At 60.0% G+C, this 14,752-nt stretch overlaps 1 protein-coding gene and 1 long non-coding RNA gene across 3 annotated transcripts; one reads left to right on the top strand and one right to left on the bottom strand.

The window, feature by feature from the left end:
- Positions 1–5,837: 5,837 nt before the first annotated feature.
- Positions 5,838–8,160, bottom strand: LOC111146047 (proteasome assembly chaperone 3). Its single transcript, XM_022501424.1, has 3 exons — positions 8,140–8,160; positions 7,412–7,648; positions 5,838–6,861 (listed from the first exon to the last, which is right to left on the bottom strand). Exons 2-3 carry the CDS (start codon positions 7,625–7,627, stop codon positions 6,709–6,711), a joined length of 369 nt encoding a protein of 122 aa, XP_022357132.1. The 5' UTR covers positions 7,628–7,648; positions 8,140–8,160; the 3' UTR covers positions 5,838–6,708.
- Positions 8,161–8,261: 101 nt separating this feature from the next.
- On the top strand, positions 8,262–13,394 carry LOC111146389. Of its 2 annotated transcripts, none has more exons than XR_002640533.1 (2): positions 8,262–11,380; positions 12,585–13,394. It is a non-coding gene; the product is annotated as an uncharacterized LOC111146389 (long non-coding RNA). The 2 variants fall into 2 exon arrangements; XR_002640534.1 differs by having other exon boundaries at positions 12,582–13,394.
- Positions 13,395–14,752: the final 1,358 nt, after the last annotated feature.

Below are 14,752 nucleotides of genomic sequence, written 5' to 3'. Positions count from 1 at the left end.
TCAGATGTCACCGTTCAATACTGTCCCCCCCCCCCCATATCCCACCCGGAGTTCCTGTCCACCTGTTGGCTTTGCGCTCGCTGCCAGCACTCCCTCCGTGGGAGCTTCCAGAACCCTATGCCAGGCCCAGTGTGCAGCCGGCCCTCTGGCTGTGGCTCCCACCAGCTCTGGCTGGGGCGACGGGTGTGGTCTACACCGCATCCAGCCAGAGTAAGTTTCCCATGTGCCCGAATCCCACCACCTGCCCTGGGTGCCAGGAGCGTGGGTCAGCGCGTGTGGAGGCAGCACCCTTCACGGCCCCTGGTGACAATGGCTTGGGGACCCTGAAGGGTGTACACTTAGTTATGGAGACATGGACGGGCTGGCAGGGGCCCAGGGACACCCCACCCTCCATGCCACAGGTGGGGAAGCGAGGCCTAGGGCCTTCCCTGGATGCTACTGGGGGACCGAGCCTGCAGCAGGAAGCACTCAGGTCAGAAGGGCTTCCTTGCTGGACCCAGTGGGGCCAGGCCTTTGGGAGAGTGCTGAGGGGCCCTGGCCCTGGGGAGGCTTGAAACCTAGACCCTGGACAAGACGGAGGTGCTTCTGGAGCTCGGCCCTTTCTTCAGAGCCAGAAAACACTGTAGGGGAGGGCAGTGGATTCTGACCTGCAGGTTGTACACGAGGGTCAGGCCCGCCTGCCAGCAGCAAGGGGGGCCAGGGGTCCCTGATCCTGGGAAGCCCCTGCCACCCAGGGCCATCCCTGCTCTCATGGTGGAGGCCAGGCCCAGTGTCACTTCTGGGTTGTTCCCGCAGCTGCCTTACTCTGAAGCCTTGTTCAGCCGTTGCCTCCAGGAAGGCCTCCAGGGATCCCTGGCTCCGAAGCCTCCCCACTCCAGGACACTGCGCACTCCCGGGCATGGCTTTGCTCAGGGGCCCTCCTGTTGGCACCAGGCCATGTAGGTATTGTAGAATCCCGGGCCTCTGCTAAATGGGGGCCTTCTGCCCCCAACCCCTTTCTCTGGGTCCTGACCTGTTGCTCCAGGGGCAGCCTTAGCCCTCTGTGCCATGCTTTGCCCATGTTCTCGGCAGTCACCTTGGCAGAGCCCTTCACCTCTCTGGGCCTCTTCTTTCCCATCTGTACAGATGAGTCTGGGGTTCTCCCACTGCACCGTGGGGTACAGCAGGTGGGTCCCTGCCATCACTGTGGGCCTGGGACACCCCTTTGCCTTGCTCTGAGCTCTGGGAAAGACCTGAGCCGCCTGGCCCTCCCAGGGCTGCCCGGGTGTGACACGGAGAGCAGCGAGAGCCCAGATCAGGGAGGCGTGGGAGATGGGAAGGGGAAGGAGCCAGACTCTGCCCCACAGAGTGCTGGGCTCCAGCACCGGGGTCACCGGGTGGTAGGTGCAGGAGAGCTGACCTGCCCGAATTTGGCCCTGCCTCCAGCAGCCAGTGTCATGGCCCATGTGCACTCAGCAGAGGTGGCTGGACCGGCCTGGCCTGATTTCCCTGCCTGGGGCTGGACGCTGACCAAGCCCAGCACAGGACAGACCTGCCTGCCCAGGTCCGGCGAGCTGGGGCCTCTGACCCCTGTTTGTGGTGACCAGGTGACGAGGCTCTGGGCAGGTTGTAGCTGGGGCGTGGGTGGCTGAGACGCTGTGGCCGCTGTCAGACCTGTCTCCTCATCCCCACACCTGCCTTTCACTACTGGTGACCCAATGCCCATGGCTCCTTGGCCTTTCTGCTGGCCCTGGAGCTCCTTCCAGACACACCCTGCCACAGGGGCCCCCTTCTCAGCCAGCCTTCCATCTGGGGACATCTCTGGGAGCCTGTGGCTCCTTTCCTGCCGCTGGCCCAGTCCAGCGCGCCACCCCCCCACCCCGGGCAGGCAGAGACAAGTTGGGGGAGGACGGTGGGGGCATCAGGACACTACGCTTCCCAAGGCCAGACCCCCGGGGTCCTTTGGCTCTCCAGGGGTGCCCTCCTGCTGTCATCTGGGGAACTCTGGTCCCGGCACCCGCAACGGCCCTTGACTTAACCAATAGCCACTGTGGCCAAGGGCCTGGGGGTGACTGGCCCGGGGCCACTGTCAACCAAGGGTCCTGGGTGCTCAGTTCTTTAAGCCACTCAGGTGGGAGCTGGGAGAAGTGGGGAGCAGCGGTGGGGCCCCAGGGCCTCTGCAGGCCATGGAAGGAACCTACATCCCGGGGAACCCAAGCCCCTTCTCCCCTCCTCTGGGTCCGCAGCGGGGACCGTGGGTCCCTCCAGCTCCAGTTCTGGGATTCCTTGTGTGGTGGGCAAGCCGGGTCCTGGGCCCCAGAGCTGCAGGAGCAGGGCCCTGGTTCAGACACACTGGGCTGGGAATCTGACGTGGCCCTCACGGTGTCTGTGACCTTCCTCAGTGTCCCCTGCACCTGGAACCCCACTTGCAGCAGGTCAGCATCCGTCCCTTGCTTAAAGGTAGGTCCGGGTCAGTGTGGCCCAGCACTGCTCTGCAGTCAAGGTCACTGAGGCCCAGGACCGCTCTGCGGCACTAGCCGTCTCAGTCAACCTGCATCCTGCTGGCCAGATCACTGTCCCAGGGCTTCTCTCGGCCTCTAGGCTGGTTAGCCCAGGGGGGACCCCACTGTGGGATCTCGGGGACCTCACTCCCTCCTGGGGCTTTCTGTCCCTTCTGTGCTGCCCATTCCTAGCCTGTGTCCCTCCCCTGGGCCACCTCCCTCCCCCAGGCCTCCGTCCCCAGAGAGGAGCTGTGTCCCTGGAGCCTGCCTGTACCTGCCTGCTGTCCCAGAGCCAGTTGCCAGCCCTGGGTGTGTCCGCAGGGGCAGCACTCCATGTGGGGCTGGGGCAGGGGTGCAGCCCTGAAACCCTTTTTGGTTACCAGGTGGTATCCCAGGGCCTGGCAGGGCCCTGTCATCTTGGGTGGAAAGGGGGTGGGGCAGAGAGGCCTGGACTCACAGAATTTCACAGTGCAAGATTTTTTCTCCAGGAATCCCTGCCCCACTAGAGTGAATGGGACCCCGGCCTGGACCCCACCCCTCCTGTGGGTGTGCACACTTGCACACACATGCGCGCCTGTGCTCACCTCTCTGGTGGCTCGGTCAGCTGTCTGGTCAGGCCCCTCGGGCAGCTCTGCTCAGGGCTCCAGGCCCCAGGGGGTGGGGGTGGGGGTCCAGCCCCGATGTGCAGCCTCTAGACCTCCGTTGCTCCTCCTCACAGCAGCCTGGGCTGGTCCAAGGCACTGCTGCTCCTCGGGGGCGGGGGGTGCCGGCCTTTCCCTGGTCCCAGAAAACACCTCCTTGCCACCACCCACCTCACCAGGCCGGCCCTGCCAGGCGGGGTGCAGCCCCGGCCACACCCTCTGCTGTGCCCTGCCCACACCCTGGGCCTCCCTCCCATCCCTCCAGTCGTGCACTGTCTGGCGCGGGGTACAAGCCAGCCTCGGAGTCTCTGACGTCCGGGTGTGGCCTTGAGTGGCCGCATCTCTCCATCCATGTGGGTGGTGGTCCGATCCACCCCTGCCCCGGTGCAGTGAGGGGTAGATGGGGGGTTGCCTGCCTTCACAGAGGGACGGCTCCTGGCTCGAGCACCCCACACAGAGGCTCCGAGTGGCCTCCCCAAGAGACGCGGAGCCACTGAGAGGATGGCCCACGGCCAGCTGCTCCCGCAGGAGAGGGGTTTCCACCATCTCGTCACGATCTCTCGGAATCAGTGGGGCCTCACTTCCCACTGAGCCCACCTCCTCCCTCCCCGCCGCCCTGTAGACCCATCTGTCCACTTCGGGTTCAGACCATGAAGCCGCAGGGGCTGAGCACCTCCCTGCAGTCCATCTCTGGTCACTCAGGGCCCTCTGACTGCACACATGCCCTGGGCATCCTAGTCGTTCACTGCGTGCCCCTCCTGACTGCCAGTATCACTCCGAGGCACTGAGATGCTCAGAGGCTCAGCGGTCCTGCACGTGGCTGTCTTAGTCCACTGGCTCCTTGTCGTAACTGGTTTGGGAGGCTCGGGGGCTGCAAAGCCCTGGAGAAGCCGCTTGGAGAGATTGCCTACAGTGGCCGCCCTCCCTGGGTTCTCTCGCTCGCCCTCGGCTCTGAGCCACATCCCTACATCCACTAAGAAGAAGGAAGGGCGTGCAAGGGACGGGGTCTGGGGGGGCCACCGTGCGCAGCTTGGCGGAGAACTGCACAGGGCAGGTGGCACTGGAGGTCCAAGGGCGTGACCTTGACGGAGGAGCCCCTGATAGTCTGGGCTGGGGGGGCTGCAGATGAGCCCCCCGTCTTTTACTTCTGTGGGCCTACGGATCGCTGGAAGGTGTGATGACACTCTGATCACTGGTTAAGCGCCATGTACAAGAATAAATCTGCATGGCGCCAGCCACCGCCTGTGGGAGCTGCGGCTTCACCGATGGCTCCTCCTAAATAGTGGCGGCCGAAGCCGAGGGCCCTGCACCTTCCCACCCCGTCCCATGCCTGCATTTATAAGGCCAAGGAGCGTGCAGGCCTCAGGGACAGGAGCATGTAGTGCCGGGCTGTGATTTCCACCAGCCACCAGACAGCTTCCGGCAGCTGTAAGGGTGCGGCGTGGACAAAGTCCTGGGGGCCCCGCTCTCAGTTCCATGCCGGGTCCACCACCCCCTGCCAGGCGGTGTCCATGCCACCGCCCAACTGCCTCTCCTTCAGGGTGGCAGCCAGGGGTGGGAGTGTCACTCCTTCACATGGTCAGGCTGCCAGCTGGCAGCAGTGAGAGGTCCTCTGCCCCGGGGTCAAGTCCGGGCTCGGCCGGGGCAGCTCGGTGATGCTGCCTCCATTTCCGTCTCTGGAACACATGGATGATGAGAGGAGTAAGGTTCCCGGGTCGGAGCGAGGACTGTACCCTGAGCCTGGTCACTGTGATAGGCAGGTGTGCTAGTCCCATAGAGATGAATTTAGGGACCAAACCAGAAAACCAAAAGCTGCAACTCTGAACCCAGACTCATACTGGGACCCTCTCTGTGCCTCGGGTTCCCTGCTTGTGCGATGGGAGGAGTCGTGGTCCCACAGCACGAACACATAATTTTTAGATGAGCACTGCATAACTATTGCTTTGAAGTATTAATCTGAGGACACCAGGCCTTTGCTTCTGCTGGGGGGTAGGGGGGGTCCTCCTCACCCATCGGGACACCCCAGGCCTTGGGGGTCCACATGTGTGTGGACGTCTCCTCCCTTCTTCAGTTGGCTCCTGTGTCCTTAGACCTGGCCCTGGTCCCAGTCCTGCCCAGGGACCCACCAAGTGGCATTGGGGGCCAGAATCTAACCAGGGGAGTGGCAGTGTGGACACAGGTTGGGTGGGAGCGGCCAGGCTGGATGCAGTCTGCCCGAGAGGTCGGGAGGTGGGGCAGAGCTGGCCACAAAGGAGCCCTGTGTCTCTCAGGGACGGGCTTGCCTGTTTCCCCTGGTCACCCAGGCTCCCTGCAGCAGCAGCAGCAGCAGCAGCAGCAGCACAAGGGGCCTTCCCTGCTCAAGCATCGGCACCCACTCTGGGAAGTTGGCAGGATTCCCATGGGTGACTCCTGTGGTCACCATCAGCCAGTCTGTGCTCCCAGTGGGACAGGGCTGATGGTGACATTGCACTGTCTGCTGACAGAATGAACCCTTGAAAACTTTCCCTCGGTCTCATCTTCGGCAAACTCATGCTTGCCTCTAGACCAGACTGGCAGGTTGAACCAGTCCTTTCCATCGCCTCTTGGAGAGGGGTTTCTAAAGTCAAGAACTTCAGGGTCTCAGAAGCTGTTGATTCTGAGGGAAACCAAATTAAATACATCCCCTTCTGATCTTATGAGGACATGGACGCCACCCAAGGTGTTTTCTGTACAAAGATCTCTTTTAAGATTTTATTTTTAGGTCATCTCTATGTCCACCGTGGGGCCAGAACGCACAGCCCCGAGATCGAGTTGCATGCTCCACTGACCAAGCTAACTGGGCGCCGCTCTTTACACTGGGACCCCAGCTTCCAGACCCTGAGCCCGCATCCTCTCTGGTCTCCAATTCTGTGTGGTGGACTCACACAGTCACATGGAACATGGACAGCAACGCGCCACTGTGGCTAGTGGGGGATGAGGACCAGCCCAGAGGGACCAAGCTGCTGTCTGCAGGGGCAAAAGCCATCCCAAAGCCAGCACCTCACTGGACCTGTCATGCAGCAGGACAGTAAGAGATGTTTGCGGAATGGAAGTTCATAGCTGTCCAGAGAAGTCAGAGAAGGAGGAGCAAAAGAAGTGTGTAGAGCATGTGAACCTTGCCAAACAAGGTCTCCTCTCACCTCCACATAGTGTGCTGAACCTTGCACCTGGGACGCTAGTTCTCAGTATTGCCAGGAAGGCTGGTGAGTTATTTGGGGATAGGCATTTATTGTGAATAAAAAAAATTTCCTTCAACGACAGATACTGCACACGGAGAGCCAGGACTCCAACCTAATGACTCATCTCTCAGTCTCGAATACATGCAGCTGTTTGGACCCTAGTAAAAACTGTTCACAAACCCCCAAGACACAATCCTCAGCTTTCCTCCATCCGCGGGTATGTTAGCGCCCAAAGTACAGGTCTGCCTGGGACGTGCATATTTCCTCTGGCTTCTAGAGTTAAGCCAGAGCTGCTCCTCCTGCCTAACCGAGGGAGTGTTTCCATATCGAGAGGGTATCCGCGTGTCCCCTCGGCTCGCTGAGTAGCAGGCGCGGCTGCTGGCTCCAGGGTCACCACACCTGGCAGGACTGGATCACCTCCTTCAAGGCCTTCAGCCCCTCCACACTCCTGTCCTTCACGGCCAGGGCCAGGAGGACTGCTCTGTTTCCAGCCTCCTGAGACACAAACGTCACCAGGTTCTTTGCAAAGACGTGGATGAGAGGCTGGTAAAGGGAAGGAGAAATACCATTTTAATTGTGACAAATCTGTTTTCCCTTAGTGCCTTCACAGTGTCCCCCAGGAACCCTCCTGACTTCCTGCACCCCCAATAATCAACCCCCTCCATGTAAGTTCAATGCAACACTGGTTTAGCGTTCAACCGACTCCAGAACACTCCAGTCCTAAACAAAACGCTAGAGAGGCACCATTACACTCATTTCCTTGGTGCCTTCTGATTCCTTGGTCTCTTCTGGCAGGCTGTCATCCAGAAGGAATCATGGAAAGTATTCTACAGGGCTGGGGTGGGGTCTGTCAAATCTCAGCGGCTCCAAGGTCGCACGAGAGGGCCAAATCTTACAAAATTAGTACCGCCTCTCTGCTAGGTAAAACACTGATACGCTGGGGAAAGCATGCACCAAGGGCAGGCAGGTGCCCTCGCAGGGGCATAGGCCTCAGAAAACAATGTGGAGCCTGTGGGCTCCAGCCCCTACTCACAACCCGCAGCCACACAAGCAGTTTTCCCTCCAGCGTGGGGACCCCTTTCCACCACTTTACCTCGTCCTGCCCAAGAAGGACTTTGGTGGTGAGCACGGGCTTGCTGATGTCACCAGCCACGGTGCTGGGCTCCAGGGAGACCAGGGTACCCATCTTCCCGAACTGGGTCACCACCACCAGGATATGACTGCTGAAGGATGTGCAGACCACCTGCGTGGGGACCCCACACACCACTTCCGTCTTCTGTTTGGAAGTCAGCAAGGGTTTGCCTTCCATGGATGGGTCTTTTCAGTGGCACTTTAATGTTTACCAAGCAAAGAGAGGAAAAAAGGTCACTCAAACCGTGTCGGAGGTGCTCGTGCTCCAGCATTAGCACTGCCTGGTATTCGCACAGAGGCACGAACACGCCCACCCGAGCAAACCCACCCGAGCAGGCGCCCGCGCGTGCCCGCCGCCTTCACCGGGAGCCCTCAGAAGCCGCTCCAGGGCGCGCGTGTGCAGACGTGCGGGCTGCACTGAGAAGGCGGGCCGTCGGGGCACTCGCCCGTCTCTGTCCCCGAACCAGGCTCCACGCCCACCCGCCGCAGGTGCACAAGGTGGCCGCGCCCCCGCCGCCCTCTAGCCGCCCTCTGAGCTTCCCCTTCCGCTTGGGAAGACGACCGCCCCCGCAGGACAGGGAGGCACCCCCCGCGAGGGCTAAGGGCAGGGGGCGGCGGGAGGCCGGGAGGCCAGGGGCCCCGCGGGGCGCCCTCGCTACCCATCCCACCCGCCATGCTGCCCGCGCTCACCGCGCCGCGCCCGGAAGTGACGCCTGGTGGGCGACGCGGGCCCGCCCCCGCAGGGGCCCCGCCCACCGGCCCTGCGGCCCCCTCCACCGGAAGTGCGCCTGGGGGTTTCCGGTCCCGGCGGGGCCTCTGGCTCCTGAGCGGCGGGGTTCCACGCTGCGGAGAGGGGCCGGCCGTTCTGGGCGAGGGGCTGCATCCTCCACCTGCGAGTCTCGGCCGCCGGGCCTCTGGCTGCTCCCCCGGGGTGTCTTCGGAGGTCGGGGGGCTGCCTAGCTGTGGGTTTGCTACCCCACATGGCGACCCTGGGGCTGTGGGAGCGGAGCAGTGCTGAGGTCGCCCCACGGAGAGCGGGCACAGGGACCTGGGTGTGTCCGGCGGGAGTCCCATCCCGGAGCCAGGGAACGGGGCGTCCTGCTGACCCGGGCGGGGATGCGGGGACGGCGCGGTGGCCCCACGGCTAGGCCGGGGCCGAGGGCTCCGGGACGGGGGCGGCCTGTTGGGGGGGCGAGCCCTCCGTCCCACTCTCCCGGCGACCCCAGCCCTCCCGGGGCGAGCTGCGGGGCGGAGGCGAGCCCTCCCCACTCTCACGGGGTAGTCTGTAGGGGTGGGGGCGGTCTGCAGGGGGAGGACGGCCCGTGGTGGGGGGCGAGCCCTCCATCCCACTCTCCCGGGGCCCCCAGCCCTCCCGGGGCGAGCTGCAGGGCGGAGGCGAGCCCTCCCCACTCTCCCGGGGTAGTCTGCAGGGCAAGCCTTCTGCCCCGCTCCCCGGGGGCACCCAGCTCTGCGTGTGTGTCTGCGTTGTGTGTGTGTGTGTGTGTGTGTGTGTGTGTGTGTGTGTACGCGCGCGCGCCCTCCATCCCATTCTCCCGTGGGCCCCAGCCCTGGGGGTCCATCTGAGCCACCCTTCCAGCTCCCATCCATCAGATTCCTCAGGCTGCGGCGGGTGACAGGCGTTGTGCAAAGTGTCCTGTAGACAAGCTGTTCAGGTTGGGAAAGCTTGCCTCGGGTCCTAAAGCTGGTAAGGCCTGGATCCGGGCTTCAGTTGCTTGCCCTGGGTTTCTGGTCTGAGGGCTCCCCTGAGGGGAGAAGGGACCAGGGTCGCCCTTGTGGCAGGAGGATGTCTGGTCCACCCCCACCTCTGACAGCCCGTGAGGGCTCATCTCTCCACACTGGCAGTGTGTTGTCAGGGTGGGGGAGTCTTGCACTGATACTGGGGTAGCTTGAGCCTGCAGGCCCTGTGAGTGACAGCCCTTCAGCACCCCACACTCAGAGGCCTTGCCCTCCAGTTTCCTGACAGCCCCTGCGGGGGGTGTGGTTCCCCTCTACCTGGTCTGCCCACCCCACTGAGCCCTGTAGGAAGCCTTGGCATCCCTAATCTTTGCTCCCTTTTCTAGTGATTTAATGACTCCTTAGACAACCCGTGTCAAGTCCAATGAAGCATGTGCCTTCCAAAACGATTTCTGGTGGCTTAAAATAAAAGGCATGTATACAAAACATTATCAAAATAGAAATAAAAATCTAAAGGAACCCACTTGTGAGCTTTCTTGCAGCAGGCTCACAGAGGGAAAGATTATGACTTTCCAGGTGCCAATACTCAAAAAGGAGGAAGGGTATCAATTTCTCTGGAGAGTGTTTTTGTTGGGGCTAAATTTAAACCCACATCCACCCACACACACCTCAAAGCAAATGGCCAATTCCTTGCTCGGGGTTGGAAACATTCCAAAGGTGAGTTTACTGCTGTTCACCTATTCATGCATTCTCTATGCAAATAGACACAAGTGTGACACCCCCCCACCCCCCCCCCAAACCCAACTCTGACATAAAGTTCTCACCATAAAAGATGGGCAAGCGCAGAGCGGCGGGTGTCTTGATGGCACTTAAGCAGTTATGTAAGTGTCTGTCGCCTGTTTGTTGGTCTAGATCTGGGGGAGAGGCTGCATATGAAGGAAAGAAGCTGGGAAGTCTCGGAGGGGCTTCCTGGCAGCCGGAGTGGATGTGTGGGCAGGTCGTGGGCACTTAAGAGTAACGGGCCCAGCTCATTGCCTGCAGTTGGCCGTTCTCCAGGGGGTGGCAAATTCCCTTAAGTGAGTTCACTTAAAATGAGAGCTAAGTAGCGATAGTGTCACCGGTGGGGCAGAAGAGTTCGAGAATTTATCTTAAAAAGTGGCGACCAAAGAAAATATCTTGAAATTGTCTTGTATTCAAGGAATTCTAGGTTATGAATGCCATCCTCTATTAATTTGCGCCACCAAAGAACCAAGCGTTGGTTTGGCAGGGTCATAATTTTCCCAACAAATCCTCCGACAGCAGCGTTCCCAGCTGTGTAGGGAAGAGGGTGGTCCAAGGGCACCATCCATTTACCCCAGAGCCTCTCCTAATCTTGTGATATGCACGTCTGCCCTTGGGATGCTGTCCTCTCCCCAGCCGGCCCCGCCGCCTGCCTGTCTGGTACTACCAGGCCCTCCCACACTTGCCGCCACGTTCCCCAGTATCGACCTTCACCAGCTTTCTGAAATCTCGCGTCTTTCCCGATGCGCCGCTCGCCCACAGCCTCACAGCGTGCTTTCCAGAGCTTGCAGCTCTGTGCCTGTGCGTGGGGTGGGGGAGACGGAGGGGCATTTCAAGGGAGCCCGGTCTTGTAAACGGTCAATGCATTTGGGAAATGCTTTGTGTTGTGATGACTCTGTTTCCCTCCATGGGCTCATGTGCCTAAGACGTCAGCCTTGGAAGTTTCCGGAATCTACCCCCTCGGCCCTTACTAACGGTGCCTTGGGACAACTTTCCCCATGGGCCTCAGCTTCTTGGCTCAGAAACGGAATGTGCCGGCCTGGCAGGAGTGAGTGAGGTGGCGTGTGTGCCGTGGTTTCCCGGAGCTTTATGGAATTCGCTCTGACTTTACGTATATTCATACTTACTTACATATCTGTGCATTATTTATTACCTTTATTATTAATCATCTGTCCTTTCATCATCAGGTGAGTAACAACTTGCTGCCACATGCCGGGTGAGGAACGGCTTGAAAGCAAATCAGCCTCGGAGACTCCGAGACCCTTGACCCTCCAGGCCTGCAGGAGGCTCTCCGAGCTGCTGTCCGCGAGTCTGCCAGAGGGAGGGTCTCTGCTGTCCACGCCCTCCCCAACACCATCTGCCCCAGTGAGAGACTCTGCTGCGGCTCGGGGGTCTGCCCAAGGGAGGGGCTCATAGACACAGGAGTGTCTACACAGGCAGTGAGCCGGCGTGACAGGTAGAGGTGTTACTTGTGGAAATGATTGCCCCTCTCACGTGTCCCGGCCAGTCTCCTAAGAGGACCCGGGGATTCGGAGAGCTGGAGATCATGCCTGTGATGCAGGCCCGAGACACGGCATCAGATAAACGCATTTTACCCCCTTGAGGCGGTGGGGACTTAGGACTGCATGAGGGGAGGTGTTTCCATTAGGGTTCTTCCAGGCAGAGGGGACAGACACCTTTGCTCCAAAGGAGGACAGACAGGCTCACTGGACAGCCGGGAAGTCCCAGACACTCCGACAATTCTCTCCATCTCTCAACTCTGAAACTGCTGTCGCTTTCTTCCCCACAATCCCCCGGGAACATCCAGGCCAGTCTCCCTAGACCAGCCTGGGCCACGTGCCTGTCCCTGAACCAACCACCCTGTGGAAACTTGGGGAAATGAGTTCATGTACGAGCAGCTCCCCCCACACCTGAGAGTCAGCAAGTCCTTGTCGGCAATCACGTCAAAGGAGATCATAACGGACCTGACAAACTATCTGAGCGCCCCACCCTCCCAACCCCCCGAAAACCATGCACCCGCTTTGTGTTTCCACAGATTTGCCCATGTGGACAACACCAGCAAGCCCCCCCCCAAGCCACGTGGCCTTTGTGGCTGGCTCCATCCATTCAGCACAGGGTGGACCAGGGTCATGCATGCCCCTCGGGCACTGGGGGCTTCTCTCTTTCAGAAAGACCAGCTCTTGGTTGCTCGGTAACTGGGAGGATTAAACGAGGTCACATGCAAGGGCCTGGTGGACACCCCGGCTGCCTTCCCTTCACGGGACCTCGCACGACTGGTGGCCTCTGCACTGGGGGCGTTTGTGGGGAGCTGACGTCATCGCATAGCCATGTTCACCCATCTACCCGGTCCCCTAATGCCCCCAAGACGGCTCGGGAGACATCTAATTGCAGGCCCTGATGCGGCCAAAGCTGTGAGGTCCTCATGCCCTGATCCTGTCCCTGGGGAAAGGTGGTGGTGTTTTGGAGGCTGCCCGGGCAGGGTTAGGACAGAGTGGGCATGAGAAGCCCCAGGGGTGGCAAGGGCAGGCACATGGGCATGTCCACCTCATGGCCGTCTGTGAATCTGAGTGGTGTCCCCGCTGCCACCAGGGCTGGGGACGCCCTGCCCTGGGGGTCCCGCATTTACCCCACCCACGCCTGTCCTTTCTGTGCCCCAGCAGGGAGTGACGCCATGCACGACGGTCACGGACACCCTCGAACACACAGTGGCACGGAATCAGAAGCGGTTCTAATTAGGGTTCTCCACAAGACAGAAATTACCTTCAGCAGCACCCGGTTTTCTGGAAAAACAATGAACAATTGATTTTTTTTTCCAAACCAGGCTTATCCAAGCAGAGGGAAACACAGGCCACCAAGGTTTTCGGAGAAAAAAAGAAAAAGATTAAAGGCAACCAATCGACAATTGCGTATATTTTATTACAAAAACAAAATTCCGGGTGTCTGTGAAATTCAAATTTTTCCCAAGGGAAATTAACGAATACCATTAAAACTGAGTCCAGTTTATAAGGATCTGGGGAGCGGTTCATCCGGAAAGGGGATAAATCCTCTTCCCAGGGAGCATTTAAAGATCTTTTCTGGAATGTCTGCAGCACAGGGTAAGAAGGAGCAACATCATCTTCCCGCGGAGGCTGGTGGTGTTCCCTGTTGGGTGTAGCCTCTGCTCAGCCGTGGGAGGCAAGGGCTGTGTGGCCTACCCGGTCCCGAGCTTCGGAGTTTTATGTCGGTGGGACCGTTTTCACTTAACGCCGCACAGTAAACATAAAAAAAAACCCTTGTTTTTGGATCCGGTTCCCTGCCCACCTGGATCCGGGAACTCTGGACGGCGCATTGATCCCCTCGAACTCGGTAAAGCTTGGCCGGTATAACGTTCTGTTCCCAGAGCGAGATTTTCTGGCCTCCTTAGAAATGCTGACAATGGCCTTGCACCCACGTATTTGTTTAGCTCCTTAATAAATGAAACCTTAATCCATGCCCAATTTCGGGAAGCCTTTCTTTCAATATTTTAAGTGGTTATTTCCCCCGGCGTGGAACCTGTCGCAAAGCTCGCCTGTCTGCATGGAGGCCCGGCTCCCGCTCTGTTTCCAACCAGAAGACGGAAGCCAGTGCTGAGTGCCACGGGGCCTCAAAACATGCTTGTTGGACTGGGCCGCATTTGGGGGGTCTGTCAAGCCTCGGCTCGAGGGGCTGGGGCTCAGGAGCCAGGAGGACGAGGTCGAGGGAACCCGGGCCTCCAGAGTGGGCTCACCTGTGGCCTTGGACCATTCCCTTCCCCTCCCTGGGCCTCCAGCTGCAAACCATCAACTGTAAAATGGGCACATGGGCCACGTGGCCCCCAGGTGCCTCCCATCCAGTCTTAACAGCTGCTCCCCACGGGAGGGGCAGGGCCCCGGAGGAAGAGGCAGCCCAGAGACTCTGGCAAAAGGAACCTGGCAGGGACTGGATGGAGCTGGCTGGGAAGGCGGGAGGCGGCCTCACGGCTCTGAAGCCTGTTCCACGCCTGTGGACTGCTCCACTGCTCCACGTGGAGGCTCGAGGAGGGCAGACCTCGGCTTGAGGACGTGCCGACCAGAAACGCCAGGGCTGTGCCTGGGTGGTAGTGAGTATGCTCCCTTTCAGGGGAATGGAGACCAGGTGGTCGGTCGGCTAGGGTAGGGACTTGTGGTATGGGGAGGATATCTGCATTTGGGGGGCTGGATGCAAAGTGTTTGGGGGGATTTTGAGTCCAAATTGCCTGTAGTTCTGTGCATGCAGAACTGATAACACAGGGAAACACTTAGTCCTGCTGGAAGGTTCCAGAAGGAACAAGACATGGACCTGAGCCAAGTAAGAACTGGCTGCGTGCAGGGCCGGTGGGAATGCGGTATGGCACAGGCACTCTGGAGAGCGGGTTAGCGGTTCCCTGGAGAGGTGACCACCACCTCCCACGTGTCCCGGCGGGGCCATTCCTCAGTCTACAGCCAGCAGAAGACCCCCATGCACCCCACGCGCTCTTGGCAGGGGCATGCCGACACAGAGGAGTGCATCCATGTGATGGGAGGCTGCTGTGTATTCCCAAGAGGTGAAGGACTTAGTGGTTCCTGCAACAGCACGGGGGGGCCCCAAAGCCTGTGCTGAGAGCAAGGAGCGGACAGAGTCTGTGAGGCCCGACCACGCCTCTGGGGCTCTGCGAGGGCCCACTTATTAGAACCGAAAGGGGGTTCCCGGGGCCGGTTGGGATTCAGGGATGGCTTTGACAACAGACCCCAGAGGGGACCATCTGCACCTCGGCCGTGGCTGTGCTGACGTGACTCTGAGGGTTCGTCTGCACCCGTGAAACCATACCTCGTAA

This window comes from Enhydra lutris, unplaced genomic scaffold (assembly GCF_002288905.1).
Source record: "Enhydra lutris kenyoni isolate GAN:26980312 unplaced genomic scaffold, ASM228890v2 scaffoldscaffold13, whole genome shotgun sequence".
Lineage (NCBI taxonomy): Eukaryota > Metazoa > Chordata > Mammalia > Carnivora > Mustelidae > Enhydra > Enhydra lutris.
The sequence above is the reverse complement of the archived record's forward strand: the minus strand, read 5'-3'. Positions and strand labels throughout refer to the sequence as shown.